Here is an 18,703-nt window from a genome sequence, read left to right on the forward strand (position 1 = left end):
TTTTTCTCTTGCTGATATATCGTACCTATAAATTTTTTTGGCCAAGGCCATATATAATGTTTAACAGACACAAAACATTATTTTTTAGATAATTTTACATTAATTTTCTTTATTTATATTGCTTTATAAATTACAATTAGAATTTTTTCTGTCAATTAAGAACAATGGTCATTAATTAAATTGATACTTTATATATTAAATTGATCCTAATTAATTTGAAAAATTTTTCGATTAAATTTTATTTCTATTAACTTCAACCTATTTTAAGTTAAACAAGCAGATTTTTTTTATTTAAAACAATTAAAAATTAGAAGACGCATAAGCTCTACTCAAAAGAAATGAAATAATACTAAAAGAATCTTCTTGTTCAACTGAATAAAATAATGAGAATTTATTCATATCGACAGGTTTGGTTCATATTTTTAAAATGTATGATTTAAGTTTATTTTTTTTATCTTATTACACCAAATTAACGTGTGACATTTTTTTTTAAAATTTAATTCTAATTTTTTGTATTATATTAAATAATTAATTTTTATTTTTTTAAATAAGTATTGACTTTCAATAAAAGAATTTATAAAGATATTTAAATCTTATTTTTCAATATTACATGGGTTAAGTTTTAATTAAATTAATAGCACATATGTTAAATGGACCAAACTGCGTTCCACATAACATATTGTTAATGTATAGTACATATAAATATTTTAATTAAATTTAAATATTAATATTATTTGTGAAAAGATAAATAAAGTTATGAAGATGAGTTTTGACTAAATTCTTATTGATGTGTATAATTACTAAATAATACTTATATTTTTTTTTAGTTTTTAAAAATAAAATAATTAAATAATATTTTTTGAATTTATTTTTTTTTTATCAAAAGCGCAGCGTAGCGCGGGTGTACTCGCTTGTTAAATACTAAAATAATTCCACTAAAATTTAAAAACATAAAAGGCTAAAAAGGTAAATTTTTGGCACATTCGATTGTTAGTTTGGGAAGAGTGGATTTTAAGAAACGTGGATGGCAAATATCAAAGAAAACTAACTTTCTCCTGTTTGGGAAAGGACAGAAAATTTCGAAGGAAGGAATTTGGTCTTTATTTTTGTAACACCCTATTTTTTCTGTGTTTGAAATAGTAAATTTACCAAGGTGTAAATAGTACCACCAATTCGAAAATCGGTATTATTTTAGTCCGGAAAAATTACTATATATTTTTTATATTTTCTTTAATATTTCTGGAATATGCATATATGATTTTTATGAATAGAAAGTGAGTAATGAATATTTTTGGAGAATTTAGATAATTAGTGAATAGTAAATTATGGTGTTACATTAATTAAGGAAATTGGAGGCAATATTTTTATGGAGTAAATTTGAGATGGTGTTATATTAATTAAGGAAATTAGAGGAATTATTGTTAAGGATTAAATTTGAGAATTTTGTGGAGAAAATAATATTTTGAAGGAAATAAATTGGAGAATATTTTTAGCCATTGGATGAAATTACTAATAGCCATCCAATTATGGTGAAAAGACCAAAATACCCTTGTTGCTCAAATAATTGAGCAACACTTATTCTTCTTCTTCTCCTCCATTTCCAACGACAACTTCCTCTCCTTTCTTCTTCTCTTTGTTTTTCCTTCAATTTCTACATGGTAAACTCACCAAATTTACGCCATTAAACTTGATTTAATTAATCCATCTTTGAGATTGAAGCTTGAGAATGGTTTTTTGGTGAATAATTTCAAGTAATTTGGAGACCAAAGGGTGGAGAACCTTCTACCATAGAGAAGGGCAAACTAAGGCTTTAAGAGTTTTATTTAAGCTTGTTAGAGCTTGTGTTTAAGGTTAGTGTTCATAAACACAATTACTTTGTTAAAATTTTTGATTTTGTGAAGTTTATACTACTTTGTGAAAATTGAGAATTTTATATGAAATGATTTGATTATTGAAATTTGTTGGTATAAATGTGTTATTGGGAGATTTCTAAGCATGCTTATATGTAGAATTGATGAGGAAAATATTTTCTTCTTCATCTTTCAAGAGTGGCAGAACCTATTGATGAATAAGGCCTTAAGTTTTCTTGTTGTTCTTTGTTGGTTTATGCTCTTAAGATGATATTTGGTGAGTATTTAGTATGTAATAGAAATCTCTACCTTGTATTTGTTTTAAGTAAGCTGAAATTGGGAAAAGTGTTATTAGGTGTGATAAATATTATTTTTCAATCCCTTTTATTTTTCATTGGTATCTGAGTCCTTCATGAAAGTTGTAGGTATATTTTTTAGATTTCCAACCCATCCTCTTGTGTCCAATTTGGATATATATAGCTCAACTTATGGCTGAAACACCCAAACTGACTCTATTATGACGGGCCACATGCATCACTGAATTGAGTGCCCATTTTGACCACTATAATGGTAAGATTATGTTTTGAGTTCTTCATGAGAGTTGTTTCCCTATGTCTTGAGACTTATCTGGTTTTGGATTGGTTTAATTTGAGTGTTTGAATAAGTAGGAAATTGATAAACATTAGACTTAGTTCTGCTGAATCAGGTCTGGACTGTTGGTCTGTGTTCCTAGCTTTTGTTTACCATCTTAAAGATTGATCTGTGCTGTGATCTCTTGATAATATTTGTAGAATTTGGTCTTAGCTTTCTAATGAATCAAACTTCACTCAATTTGGAGACATAGAACTCAAGTTATGTCTTAAAAACGCAGCAAAGGTCAAAGTTATTTTAATGCTGGAAATTTCTTATGTCTTAAATCATAGGTTTATTTGGGATAAAGGTATGTATGAATCATGTGTTGATAAAGTTCTCTTGATTATTTGTATATTTTAGGATTTATTTGACAAAAATAAAACATAAGTTTGAAAAGTGTTATTGTGGATATGTTTAAATGAATATAAATTGAAAAGGTGTGGAATTGGTTTAGATAATGCATGATGAGAGTTGAAATGGATACTTTTGTGTATAAGATTTATGTTAGCATGCTTGATCGGAGAAGAAAATTCCTCCCCTTGGTTTTCATTAAGAGGTCGAACCACCTTCGGGTAGTAAGGCTTACTGAATTATTTTATATATATGACATAAGTATGATTATTTTGATAACTTTCATATGCTTAGAGTTTTTTAAAAAAAAGGGGTATTTGAGGTATATGTGCTTTGCATTTTGAATAAAGAAAGTATGATTTTATATGGTAAGAAATTTCTTATTATAAATTTTATTATAATTTTAAGAAAGTTTTAAAAGAAAAGGAATTTATGAGAAATTTCCTATATTAAGTAATTATATTTAAGTATGAAGTTTTCATGAGTCACTTAAGTTTTAAAGTAAGCTTATATATATGATTTCATATAATAAGAAATTTTCTATGTTAAAGAATTATGTTTAAGTATGAAATTTTCATGAGTTACTTACGTTCTAAAGTAAGCTTACATTAAGAATTTAAGAAAACTAAAGAATAAGACAAATTTTATGAGAAGTATTATGAATTAAGAATTAAAACAAGGATTTTGGGCTCTAATATACTTGGTGTGAATTTGATGCGCGATTTGATTTTTTTTTTTATGTATGATGAGCATGCTCGGCATTTGATGCCATTATGATAAGAAGCTATGATCATATGCTAGGCACGTGGGTGTCTTATGTTAAGGCGGACAAGCTCTATATGTTCTGAATAAGATGGCGACCTAAGGCCATTATGAACACCTATCTGCTTCTCTTTCTCCTAAGTGCTGCTTCTCTTTCTCCTAAGTGTATGTGAGCCCCTTGAAAAATATTTATAAAGCAATTAAATGAATCAGATTATATTATTTTAGTAAACCTTACTTTAGAAATTAATGATTATGTTATCAAACGAATTTTCAAAGTATGATATTTCGGTACATGGTTTTAAAAATCAATAGTATATGTTATTAATTATTTATGATTTGAAAGAATTAAATATTTATATTATTAATTATAAGTTTATTTGATATCTTTAAGTAAAGAACTAAAGTATTTATGGTGATTAAATCTTTATGTAAGGGATTTATGGTATAAAGAACTAAATTATTTATGTTATTAAGTATAAGATTATTTGATATTTCTTTTACTATAAATGTAAATGCATGTTGAAATTGAATGACTCTATGATTGTAAATGATTTTATAAATTTTGTGTTTTACTTAACTTGCCATTGCAACTTTGGTAAGTATGTGAATTATGAGTACCACCTGAGTTGAAGACCGTGGTTGCTACTTGAAGATCAGAAGAGTAGCATCAGAGTAGAAGTGACTATATTAGTAGTAGTATATTGAGATTTATGCAATTAAGAATTATGGCATGTATAATTATTACATTTTCGGAGATTTTATTATTTGAATTATAACTTAAGCATATAATTATCAATTATGTTGGTGTATATATTTGGAGATAAGCATAAGATTTATGAAATGATTGAATATAAATTATTTTAAGATAGTTGGTATGATTAGTTCATTAAGACTTGATATATGTAATGAATGCAATTAATTGATGAATATTTAAATGCTATTGAGGATTTATATAGTTATGAAAATATATAAGTGTTGTTGTGTTATGATGATTATTTGAAGATGTTGGAAATTTAGAGTTTAATTGAGAGTGTTTTGTATTCACATGTTTTGGCGAGCTCAGTTTTTAAAAAGATATTCTTACAGTATTTTTGTAAGATTTTTTCCAATCTATTTAAAAAAAAATTTACTCGCTAAACTTGTGAATACTTAATTACTTCTAATTTATAATTTTAAATTTTATGATTTATATGTTAAGTTAAGACGATGCCTCCGGCATCGAATATGACATTTGCCGTCGGGTCATTCGGGATTGGACGACGGGTGTTACAATTTTCCCCGCGGGTCCACGTAACTGGATTCTCTCCAAATCGGAGAGAAAATGAGCAAATAAAGAGTGAAAATTTCAATGTGCGAAAATACCCCAAAAATCTTGCTCTGAAGATCGGGCCCTAGGTCTTTCCCCAAAACGAACGTTGAAGACATTGCCAAATGAGACAGCCAAGGGACTTTGTGTTACTGTCAAGCTTACGGTGCAGAATTGTCAGGCCAAAGTAACGGTGGTGCTATCGACGGCGGTTGGTGATCAAAGCACTCAAAGGAGCCCAAGAGAAGAACACTAAAATAGCAAGCACTCAAAGTACTCAAATTTCAGTTGTTAGCCATCGATCTTGCATGTAGGTTCATCATTCTTGGTGGTTCTCTATCTTCTGAGGTGATCCAGTTGAATAATTTCTTGTTGCATGATCTTAGATTTGGAGAAATCTGGGATTTTTTAGTGGTTGCTTCACTTCAATGGGTTATGCCTAATGATTTGTATTTTGCAAACTTTATTGGATATGGTGTTTGGAATTTTTCTGTAAGTATAATGTGTTTATTGCTACTAAGGAAGGAAAAGTGATGATTTTTTTTTTTTTTTTTTTTTTTTTTTTTTTTTTTTTTTTTTTTTTTGCTAACGTGAAGGAAAAAGTGAAGATAATGCTTAATGGAATTAGATCTATAAATTCTGGAGAAAATTTGGATGGTTGTGTTTCATTCTTTTTGCTAATGCTTCTCCAAGTCCCTTTTTTATCCCTGGTTTTGATTTCAATTTAGATTTGGATCTTTGATTTGCTTTTGATTAATTTACAAGAACTTGATTTTTGGGTTGGGTATTTGAAAGAGAAAGGTATTAGAAATATTCAAATTTCAAAATTGATTATTTGCTTTTCTCTCCTCATTTTTTTCAAAAAACAAAAAATAAATAAAATCACCATTTTAAATTCTAGTAATGTTAAACAAATCCTAAATCTACCTTTTAGTTCAATAAAAGATATATCATTCAAATGTAAATTGAAAAAATTATAAGTAAAAAGTCATTGTGTATGATTAAATTTAGACAATAAAATATGAAATAAATTGTATACCTTCTTTATCTTTTCTTTTCTTTTTTGACAGTTTCTTTTACATTGCTTTGCTTATATATGTATTATAATTCTCAAGCAATTTTATGAATATTTTTTATTTAAAAAACTATAGGGTAGAAAGTTCTTTATTTTCACGCTTTAAGAGTATATAAGGTTAAAATGGTAAATTAATAATTATAATATATTTTTTCTAAATCTTTTCAAACAATAATATGCTTCAAGAAATCAGTAGAAATGTGGTAGGGGCAATTTTGGGTTTTGAAGAAGTAATCATATTTTGGGTCTGGTTTCATGGAAGGTGCCCGATCCAATTTTCTTCCTTGAAGAAAAGAAATCGATAAAATTAGGTAATCAAATTAGTCTAAACGAGAGCAAAAACTTTTTCCTTCCAAAAACTGTTTACGCAGAGGAAGATAATCAAATTTCTCCCCGAAAACTGCTTCTCTTTCGCTTTTTGTATAGGCAGATAATCGATGATGTCAACTCGCAGAGGGAGATGCCTTACTGTTTTTCGGCTTCGTCGGCCAATGGATATTTTTGGTTCCGTTTCTTTTAGTAGTTCTAGAAGCAGTACTCATTTGAGAGGTAAAAGCAAATCTGGTTCATTCCACAACATTGATGATTGTTTAGCTTCCTTTAATTTGATGCTTCATAGTAATCCTCCTTCCCCTATTAAGGAATTTAGTAAATTGTTATCTGCACTTGTTCGAATGAAACATTATGCTACTGTCATTTCTCTCTCTAAACAGATGGAAATGTTTGGAATTTCACATGATATTTGTTCTTTTAATATTTTGATTAATTGCTTCTGCCACCTAGACCGTGTGGATTTTGGGTACTCTCTTATGGGAAAAATCTTCAAACTAGGTTTCCAGCCTACCATTGTAACGCTTACTACCTTAATCCATGGGCTTTGTAGGGAGGATAAATTTGGTGAAGCTGTGGATTTGTTTGATGATATTGTTGAAAAAGGGTATCAACCCAATGTTTATACCTATACTGTGATTGTGAATGGTCTGTGTAAAATTGGGAAAACCAATGTGGCCTTTGGTGTTCTGAAAAGAATGGTCGAGGAAGGTGCCTGCCTGATTTGGTGTCATACAGTGCTATCATTGACAGCCTCTGCAAGGACACATTGGTTACTGAGGCATTAGACCTCTTCTTCAAAATAAAGAGCGAAGGTATCTTACCTGATGTTGTGACCTACAGCACCTTAATCCGTGGTTTGTGTATGTCAAGCAGATGGAAGGAAGCTTTTATGTTGCTTAACCAAATGTTGAGAGCAAACATCACACCAAATATAATTACCTTCAGTACTTTGGTTGATGGACTTTGTAAGGATGGAAAGGTTTCAAGGGCTCATCGCGTAGTCAAATTGATGATGCAGAGAGGACTAGAGCCTAATGTTATCATCTATAGTTCATTAATGGATGGATATTGTGTACATAACCAAGTGGATCAAGCTAGAGAAATATTTGACCTGATGGTAAGCAAGGGCTGTACACCTACTGTTGTTACCTACAGCATCTTGATTCATTGTTACTGTAAGAGAAAAATGATAGATGAGGCAATGCGGCTTCTTGATGAAATGCCTTGCAAAGGCTTGAGTCCTAACCAGGTCACTTATAATACTCTTCTACGTGGCTTGTGTAAAGCAAAGAGCCCTTGGGCTGCGCATAAGTTTTTGAAGAACTTGTGTGCTAGTGGCCATTCTCCAGATAATGTAACCTACTCAATTTTGATAGATGGCTTTTGTAAGCATATGTGTCTTGATATGGCATTGGATCTATTTCACGAAATGCAAAATAACTTGTTGAAGCCTCACCTTATTATTTATAATACCCTAATTGATGGTATGTTCAAGGCTGGAAAGGTTAAAGATGCAAAGGAACTGTTTTCTAGACTTTCCATAGAAGGGTTGCATCCTGATGTTTGCACATACAATACAATGGTCAATGGACTTTGTAAAGAGGGATTATTAGATGAAGCATTGAAGGTTTTTAAGGAAATGGAAGGGAAGGGTTGCTTACCAAATAGTTGCTCTTATAATGTGATTATCCAAGGATATCTACGACACAATGATTTGTCCATGGCAACAGAATTAATTGATGAAATGGTTGGCAAGGGGTTTTCTGCAGATGCGACTACCATGGAGTTGGTAGTAAACAATGATCTGCTTGTGAAAAAGCTACTGAGCTGCTCTAAAAGTTCTCAAGATGTAAAGTTCAAGTGAGATTTTAAGAAAGAACAATAGTTATACAGTCACAGGAGATGTTGTTCTGTTTTGGGTTATATGACTTAAATTTGTCTCTATTTTCTGCAATTCAATATTTATATTTGTATCAGACTTCTATGCAGCTGGCCTTGGCAATAAGTTGTAATACTAATTGTTTTTGTTTGCTATCAAGAGAAAAAAAGTGGCAGTGTTTTTTCTTTTCACTTGTTAAAATCTGCTGTCCAATTTTCATTGCAAAAGCTTGTAATAAATTGGCAAATTTTTTGTTGCAGGCTTTTACAATGAAATTTAGACTCTGAAATACAGGAGATTGTGATCTAAATGTTCTGGAAGCTTACGTTCAGAAGGAAATTTTGGAAGCAAATTAGCAATATTTTTTGCCATCTCTAAATAGGAAGTTTGTTTGTTGAAAATTCTCCCACCACAAGCTAATAGCAAGTCCTTAAATGCCTTTTTCTTGAAAGTCCAGTTGCCATTGTTCCAATTGAAATGATATAATGGAAGAACTCGTTGGCTGTAAATGGCTATAAATTCAACTGCTGCAAGATTGAACTCAAATTCCTCTTCAGACATGTAATATGGGATACTAATCCTTGTCCATCCTGGCTTTACTCCAACATACCACTGTAAAAATTCATAAATTTTGTTGGTAAATTTTGCTATATTTACTTTATGTTGCAGTATTTTTCACATTGTCAAATGATCACATTGTAACATACCAAATTACCTTTTGTATTGCTGATCTAATTGCAAGAGAGGTAGTCTGATTGATGTTGAGCAAAAAATGACCATAAGGACCAGCACAGGCACTCCCACCTCTAGACTGAATTCCAAACAAGTCATTAAGCAAAGCAGCAACAAAAGCTCCATGTAAAGGCTTATCTCTTTTGTTTCTGTCTCTGCCCACATGTTAAGATCTTCTTCTCCCTTTTCCTCTAAAAATTCACTACTAGTAGTTGTAGAATATATGAGGAAGGAGAATATAGCTTGTCTCTTTTTTTCTCTTGCTATTATTTTTTCCTAAAACCCATATATTTTTGTTGGATTTCAGCCTCTCTAATGCTTTTTCAATGTAGTTGTTTTCTTGTTTTTCAATCCTTTAAACTCGTAAATTATGTTCCTCAAAATTGAATTTGATAACCTATGAGATCAACATAAAAAACTAATAATTAAAAAATAAAAATCAAAGCAAACATTGGAAACTGGTATTCCATTTCTTTATCTAAACATAAAGAAAAATAAAACTATTAAAGATGCATATGCGATCCAATAGTAAAAAATTTGTATAATAACATTCTAATATGCTGATATTTATCATAAATTTATTAATAACTATTAATTGACACAGACAACATTCTTTTAGTTGATCTCGAATTTTCCTTACAATCAGGTTTAAGAATGGTTATTTAGGCCACAAAAAAAAAAATATGAGGAATAAGGGTATAGACTCTGAATTTACTTTTGCTTTGAAGAAAAACTGAGATTGGACAAAAAATGACAAAAAAAAAAAAAAAAAACCTAAGAACTTTGTTCTTTTATCAATGATTTAAGACTTGTTTATTTGATTAGTGTTTTAGGAAAAGCTGATTGCAAATCCAATGAGGTTCCTTCGAGAAAATTAAATTCTCCCTTAATCCAAATAAAAAAAAAAAAAAAAAACTTGTTAGAGATTTGGGTTAAGTGGTTTTGAGAATAAAAAATTAAGAGTTTAGTTAGGCAATCAATCTTCCTCCCCTTAGTCTATTTATAAGCAAAAGGGTTGCTAGGTGGCCCTAATTTTAGGGCTTACGTGGCACAGGCCACTGATGGGCCTCAAATAAGTCGGGTCAATATTTCACGAAATTAGCCCGAGTGGCATGCAAAATAAGGTAGTGCACTGAGACGTGTTACGAGGGTACTCAAGATGCGCACTGTTTTGATGCGGACCCTGAAAACTTGAAAACGACCCGATGGGTCACATTTCTTAAACTCGGATCCTTGATCCGTGAATCAAATTTATTAAATGTCTTAAACTCATTTTATCAAATATATATATATATATATATATATATATATATATATATATATATATATATATATAATCATCGAGTCCTTTTGAAGCAAAAATATAATGTCAATAATAGGCTAAAATTGATTTAAGAATATTTCAATGGAATGATTGGACTAAAGTAGACACATGAATTATAATTTTGTAGTTTTCAATAAATTAGGCATAATAAACAAATGAGGATGTAAATTTTAGTTTTAGTTCGGTTCTACTGTTTGCAATTTTGTTTTCTTATGATGTGCATGAATGTAAAGGAAAAAGAAAGAAAAGTGCCAACTTTCAGGGAAATCAAAAGGAATTCATCAATTGTGGAAAGATATGGAAAAAGCTTGGCTATCATCAATTATTAATTTTTTTTTTTTTTTGTTTGGTTAAGCAAAAGTATATTAAAATCAATTGAACCCACTAAATTAATAAATATTACCATAAAAAGAGGAATATTCTCAATTTCATCATTATACATTAAAGAAATTTTTTTTTTTTTTTTTTTTTTTTTGCAAAAATTAGCAAATTTGTAATTTGAACATATGAATTTGGATGATCAAATAAAATTTTTTCTCCTGACAATGAGATAAAATTAATTAGATTGTTATTTAGGACTGTTTACCTCTAGATCATACTAAAATTTATTATTTTGAAATTTAACGACTGAAATGAAATTATTTAATTATTTAAATATTTAAAGGCGAGCATCGTCATTTAAAAACTATAAAAAAAATGAAAAAAGAATTGGAATAACAAAAATAAAACTCGTAAAACATAAAGGAGGTAACTAATAATAACAAACTCTTTACTAAAAATAATCCTCCATTTGCTAATTCAAAAAAATGGTAGAAGATGAAAAATAAATAATAAAAAAAAGAAATTTTTTTTTTGTTGTTTTCATTTGCTTTTATACATGTACAAATAATCAAAAGGCCAAAGTGGCAGATTTTAATTCACCAATATCTTCTTTATCTTCATTTTGTAGCTCAAAGAGTTTAAAGTGTCCAAAGATTCTGCACTTGCATCAAACAGTTGCTCTACATGTGATATATATAAGAGTAAATTAAATAACATAAAAGAAAATATAAAGCTATAAAAAAGAAATTCAAATTATATATGCTAAATTGGAAAGAAAGAATAAAAAAAACCTGCAAAATTGAAAAAAAAAACCTACTATTCAAATAAGAAATTAAAGAGATCTTCCTAAAGCATAGGAGAGAAAAAAAAAAAAAAAAAAAAAAAAAAAAAAAAAAAAAAACCAGAGAGATGCCGCTAAAGCATAAAAATATATATAGAAGTAGACATATATGTAAAGATATAGATAAGAATAATATTATAATTCATTTTAAATGTAATTATCTATTTATCTAGTTAAATAATTTAAAATTTTCAAACTCATAATCATCTAAACATATCTAGTAAAATAATTATAAATAAATTTTGATTTTGAAAATATATTTAACAACCAATCAAGTTGTAGAAAAATAAATTAAAATTTTAAAAATTCTTCAAAAAAATAGAAAGTAGGACGATAAAGAGTATTGAGTTTTCTCTTTGTTCAGCTTTTATATAGATATACAAATAGATATTAAATTTTTTATTGGCCATAAGATATTTCAGAATATCTCAAAATTTATTAAAATATTTTAGAAAATCCTATTATTTTCTGCACTTTGCTTTTGATTAAATGTTGAGATATATAGATATATCGATATCTCATAGTCTTATAGTATGTGCAATTTTTTTTGTTTATAGAAGAAAATCATCCAACTGGTTTCGCATGAGCTAAATATGAGTTAATACAATATGATATAGTGACAACCAATATTTATGAAAAAATAAAAAAAAAACTAAAATGTTGACTTTAGAAATAAAAAAATTTGAAAAATTTAGATATATATAAATAGATATAAAAAGAAAATGATTCAAAATTTTAAAATTGAATATATATATATATAACCCGCAAAATAATATTTTTCGCATTTTAATGTTTATTTTAAAAGTAAGATAACAATCTGTTTTTTGTAAAATTAATATCCTAATTAAGCAATGATTGAAAATTCGATTAGGAGAATATGTTGAAATAATAATATTAAAATAATATAATAAAAAGTTTTCAAATCAATGAATAAAAAATTATTAAAAAAACTGAATTGATTAAATTTATCAATTGTTACAAACTCAAGTTATTTAATAAACTCAAATTATTATCAATTATCGAAAAGGATATTTTAGAATTTCTAAAATTTCATTAAGGTTATCATAAATAATTCCATTATTCCCTCTCATTCCATCTTTTATACTACCTCGATTCCATAATACTTGTCACATTTGAGAAAATAATTTGTTTCAAAATACTTGTCAAAAACTGCAGTTTCAATAAGTAATAATTTTTTTTTATGATTACCCTTTATATATTAATTATTACTTCAATTTAATAGTTTTTTTTAAAAATTAATATCAAATTAATAGTAATATAGTCAATTTCCTCAACAATTTATTGTAACTTAAAAATTTTAATTATTTTCTTAAATGATGTGAAATTTCAAATGTGACAAGCAGTATTTAGTATATATATGTGTCACAATCCGTTTCTGTGAATCAGACTAACACTAGAGCTCAAGTAAGGTTAAGGCCACCGGAATCCGTAGTAAGCCTTGAGAAATTATTTATCAATCAATTCAATATAGTAGATATATCTCAAAAAGACAAGCACAATAAGAATATTCAACTGGATGACCAACATAATGATAACAATCCAAATTTTTTACAAAGGCCTAAATAAAATACAATATACTTATCATTTATTCAATTTTCTTGGGACTGTATTGCATGTAGACATAGCCACAGTTTCGGAACCGCCGATTTTGGTTTCGAAACCGAACCAAAAATTGAAAGTTCCGGTTATGATTTGGAACCGACCGGTTCCAATTCCGATTTCTTAACAGTTCTAAAACCGACGATTCCGGCAGGTTCTCCGACCGATTTTCCGGTGACTCGCATAAATGCAAAATAAAAGGTAGAAAATATTTTTCTTCAAAATTTAAAATTTAAAAATTTGTGAAATAATTTCTAAAAAAATACACTTAAAAAATTAAAAAATGCTTGAATTTAATTTTTTTTTTTTAAAATACTTCATCTTAATTTATTTTAAAAAAAGTCTTCAACTAAATTTATTTATTATTTAAAAAGGCTGAAACTTATTTTTTTTTTTTTAAAAAAAAAAAGAGCTTCAACTTAATTTATTTTATAAAAATTAAGTTGACTCTGTATCTTCTTAAGGTTTAGAGGAATCAAAGCTTACGTAGTTCTTACTTATCTTGCATCAATTTTACGGTTTTTATCTTAGTCGCTATTGTCACTACCGATTGATGTTCTCATTGAGGACCCATCGTAAATATTATATGAATCTTCATTTTCTTTAGTATTTTTTTGTGTTTTTAGTTCGGCCTTGCTCCAATCATCCACACCTGAGTCACTAGAAGCACAATCATGCGTGATACAAAATCTTGAACAATATATAATATAATTATAGATTTAATAAAATGAAAATTGTTAATGATGAAAGTTTTATACTAATTAAATTTTTGGTCATGAATCTTCTTTTTGATTTTGAATTTATTCAAATTTTCAAAAAAAAAAAAAAAAATGCAAAACTATGGTAAATATTTTATTTAATTATTTCTTACAAATAAATTAAAATTACAACGGGCATCATTATTAATAAATAATAAAAAACTATAAAAATAAAAAAGAATTGGTGTGAGAGAACGTTTGAACTCTCAACTTCAAGATCACTCAACATCACATTGGCCAACTGCGCCACCACCCCATAATGTTTGCTGTCTCGGTTTCTCCTTTTATCTATAAGAAATGTGCTAGCCAACTACGAACCAATCCCAACCGAATTTCGAACTGACAGGAAAAACCGGCAATTCCAATTGGTTCAGGCTAGTTCTTGGAACCGCCGATTCACGGTTCTGAAAATGATGGAACCGAAACCAATCCGTAGGCCACAGTTCCAGTTTTTGGTTCGAACTGGTTCCAAACCGACTGTTCCAATTCCAAAAACCATATTGTGGCCATGTCTAATGCATGCATTTATAAAGGATAATCATAATCTCATTCATTGGGCTCGGGTAAAATATTCAACTTATAATTTCAACCATAGATTCAAATTTATCAAAATAGAATTAATGAAAATTGGATTCATGTAATAGGAGACATTCCTTAGCCTGAAAGATATGTGGCCATGAAATAGGGATTAAATGGAACCGAATTGACTGGGTGGTAGAATCGTGAAATCATCTGTTTCTTCCATATTTTGGACAAACCTCTCTTTTTCTTTTCTATTGCAATTTCTGGATTATTATATGATGATTCAATAATTACATATCCGAATTTACCTATGGATGAATATGCAAGCATACATTTCATGCTTGTTTGAGTAATAAATTGAGATTCCCTTAAATAATAAAATAATAATAAAAAAGGAAAAAAAATAACTATATAATAAATAATAACTATAACTACATATATATAATAAATTATTATTATTACATACATAAAACACCCTGAATTTTTATTTTTGAAACCTTTGAATTTTTATTAAATTAAAAATCAAAAATTTTGACTTTGTGGGCTGCGAATAGAATACAGTCTCGATTCGAGCCTAAATTTGCCAACTGGGCCCAAGCCTAAAAATATATTATCGGAATCTTCGATTTGAAAACACTTAAAAAAAAAAAATTTTTTTAGGAAATAATATAAAACTCCAGTTACTAATCCATTATAAAATATATTTATATATGTGCGATTATTATATGAATTAATTATCCAAAAATCAAGTATCATTATTACTATTGTTTTTATTGTTATGGAGTAAAATGGAGAAATGTTATGGAATCTAACTAAATTAATCAAAATAAATTGAACCGGACCCGAAATTCAAATTGATTTTTCGAAAACCACACGAATAACCTGAAAACCAAGTGAAAAACCTGCAAACCGAGCAAAAATCATGCCAAATCATTGAATCAGACCAAATTGGTTCGAATCGAACCAAAATGATCTAGAAACCGACATAATTTCTTTTTTCTTCCTCTCTTCTCCTTCTTCTTCTCCAGTCGCGCGACAGCCTCCTCCTCCCTTATTCACTGCATTTTCCGGCCATCGACCACAGATTCCGACAATCAAGCACCCAAACTGCAAGTGCTCAACGATAGGAACCCACCTATGGTCTCCGTTCACGCAGTAGACGCCAGAAACGAAAGGAATCATGCTCGAAGTGACGCTGCCCTCCGATTTCTCTTCTCCGGCGATTCTCGCCGTTTTGGGCAGATACAGCCGTCGAGAGGACCTTCGATCGACTCCTCTTGGTCTTGCGCGTGTTTTCCATCCCTTGGTTCCAACGATTGGGCTCCGGTGGTGAAACCACCATTGATGGAGGCATTAAGCTTCGGTCGGCGTTGGTTTGGGCCAAACGGACCATAGACTCAACAATTGGAGCATGGATTTGAGTTCTTGGTGAAATTTTGATTCTAAAGGTGTATGAAGTGCGTGATTCTGGGCAAGAACGACTTTCCGACCACCGTGCACGGCGGCTGGTGGCGACGGTCCGGCAACACTCCGACGAGGCCCCGAGAGACAGAATTCTCTTCTCTTCACACTGATCACGGAATCGTCGCCCGATTCTCAATTAGTACGTTCTAAGATCCAATTCTCAATTTTTGTATATAAAGAATTAATTGATTAATGAATTTAATTGAGAAATTAAATAGATTAAATTGAATAATAAGAAATTAGGTTATTGGAATAGCTTAAATATATATAGACATCTATAGTCTTTTGTAAATAAATTAGATTGGTTAATGTGCGGTAATTGCGATAGCGAATATGATTAGTTAACTAGTTTAAGATTTTAGAATAATGTAATTGCAAATTCGTTTAGAACATTGTCAAATAAATTACATGAACCATAATTATAATTAAGAGGTTTAATATTGAGATAAGAATTCCTAACTAATATTGATGTAAGCTAATCTAGGAGTTTTAATAAATATTGTTAGGAGAAGTTATAATCTAAGGCTTAGACAGGTATATAGTTATAGGGTAATTAATAATATCATTGAATCATGCTTGGAGGTTAATATAAATTGTTAATTAGTTGATTTGGAATTATTAAGTGTATATTTGTGAGTGTGATGGATGATATATGTAGCTTGAAGTGGATGGGTTGGTTGGATTAATTGCCCGACGGATGGGTTGTCTGAATTAATTGATCGAATGATTGATAAATAAAGTTATGGCGGACGGGATGAGTTGATTTGAATTGCCCGACAGATGGGCTTAGATATTATATTGTTGAACTGTGGTTTAGTCAAATTTTAGAGGAGGTACTGTCGAAATTTTAATAGAACCTAGACTAATTTTAATTAATGACATAATTAATAAGTTTAATTAGACTAATTCTATAACTTAATACATAATAAATAGAGTGCCCTGATTATTTATTATCTTTATTATTCATTGAATTATTTTCATTATTTTTTTGTTATCATTGTTATTTATTTTATTATCGTTGTTTATTGTTAATACTATTTATTTATTTATTTGCATTGATTTCGAATGTTTAATTGTGCATTGTATTACGGTGTTTAATTGATTAATATGTCTACATTTGATTGCAATGTTTGATTAATTGTGTTGTGATAATGTTATGCTTTGTTTGTGTGGAATTGGGATGAAGTGGGTCACCATGGGTTTGTGAGACCGTTATCGTTATATGGATCCTTAGCTGGGTAAATGGGAGATCGGCGCCCCCGTGTGCACCTACTATTACCGGTAAATGGGAGATCGGCGCCCCCCGTGTGCACCTACTGTTACCGTTACCGTTAACCACGGGATGGCCTCTCGTCGTTGCGCACCTGATAGTCTAGATTTGATCGCAGCCCGCAGTGTGGCCTCCTGTTGTGTGCGCCTAATGATCTAAATTGGATGGAGACCAACGAGTTGCCTCCTGTTGGTATATATATGTATAAAAAAAAGAGAGAATGGAAAAAAAATGAGAGGGCTGGTCAAGTGAGGATTAGACCGGTCGGCTAGTATGGGGGATCGGCTCCCTAGTGCACATGTGAGCGGATGAGCCATGTGGAAGGACGGCTCATCGGGGTTTCGGTGACGCCACTGACTAATTTCCACGTGATGTGATTACATGGATGTTAATGATTGTGGGTGCTGGTGGTATGTCATTTGTGTGACTGACTGCGTAAGCATATAACTAGTCGGATGACTAGATTGATATATTTATTCATTTGTGTGAATGCATGTGTTGTGCAATAAGTATTACTTCTTAGAAGGCTCATATATCTTGTTTAATTTTTCAGGAAATAAATTTCTCTTTAATTCGGTTAAGTTATGTTCCTTTGCTGCAGGGCTAGAAGAAAATTTTTCCAGTTTCATAATTATTTTACTATGTAATTATATGTATAAAAAGCTATGTATACCAAATAGTTAGTGACTCCGCAGTTGTAGAATTTACTTACATTTAGTCGTGTATTATCATAGAAGAAATTATTTCGTGAGCCCATATTAAAATGTGATGTATTGTTAATTGGGCCCGAACTATGGAATGGGGTAGCTAATAAATTTGGACCGAGATATAAATAAAATCTTGAGGTTTATTTTCCTATAAATATGGGCTGAATGTTTAAAATTATATTGAGATAGTAAATTTTTAGTGTTTCAGGCTTACTACGGGCCTCGGGGGCCTTAAGCTTACCTGGCCCTAATGCCAGTCCGACCCATGGAATCGGGTCATGACAATACATGACACTCCTATAGTAATTGCAGATATCTATAGCTGCGGAGTTCAAATGGCATGTAGTATTAAATATCATAACTAAAATAATAATAAAATTTGAAATTACTTTTCTAGCTTTGCGATGAAGGAAATATAGTTTTAACTGGAACGATGGAGAATCTACTTCCAAAAAAATTAAATAAACAGAAGTGAGTTTTACAACTCAGTAAATAATAACAAATAATGTATATCACAAGCATTCACATGAAATGCTTCCTAATATACTAAAATGAACATCCAATCAGTTAAGCACGTGACACAACACAACATCCACATACAAGTAGTGGATGTTGGTAATTGGTCAGTGGTGTCACTGAAACTCCCGACGAGCCGTCCTTACACATCGCCCGCCCTCTCAAACGTGTGCACCGGGAAGTCGATCCCCTGTATATGGTCGACCGGTCTAATCCTCACTGACCAACCCTCTTTTTTTTATATATACTCTCTTTTCTTTTCCATACCAAAAGGAGGTCTGTGGTTTTTCATATCAAATATCATCAGATGTACACGGGGGCACCAATCTCCCCATACATGACCAACAGTATCAAAGACTACACTCACAAACCCATAATGACCCACTTCATCACAATTCCATACAAACAAAGCATATCGTTAACACAACACATCTAA

The 18,703-nt window shown here is 30.1% G+C and overlaps 1 protein-coding gene across 1 annotated transcript; it reads left to right on the top strand.

The window, feature by feature from the left end:
• Window positions 1–7,024: 7,024 nt before the first annotated feature.
• Window positions 7,025–8,383, top strand: LOC149497750 (uncharacterized). The gene has a single exon (XM_089718672.1). It carries the CDS (start codon window positions 7,176–7,178, stop codon window positions 8,175–8,177), a length of 1,002 nt encoding a protein of 333 aa, XP_089574798.1. The 5' UTR covers window positions 7,025–7,175; the 3' UTR covers window positions 8,178–8,383.
• Window positions 8,384–18,703: the final 10,320 nt, after the last annotated feature.

This window comes from Jatropha curcas, chromosome 3, assembly GCF_041381405.1.
Source record: "Jatropha curcas cultivar XTBG-Jc1 chromosome 3, XTBG_Jcur_1.0, whole genome shotgun sequence".
In the NCBI taxonomy this organism is placed as follows: domain Eukaryota; kingdom Viridiplantae; phylum Streptophyta; class Magnoliopsida; order Malpighiales; family Euphorbiaceae; genus Jatropha; species Jatropha curcas.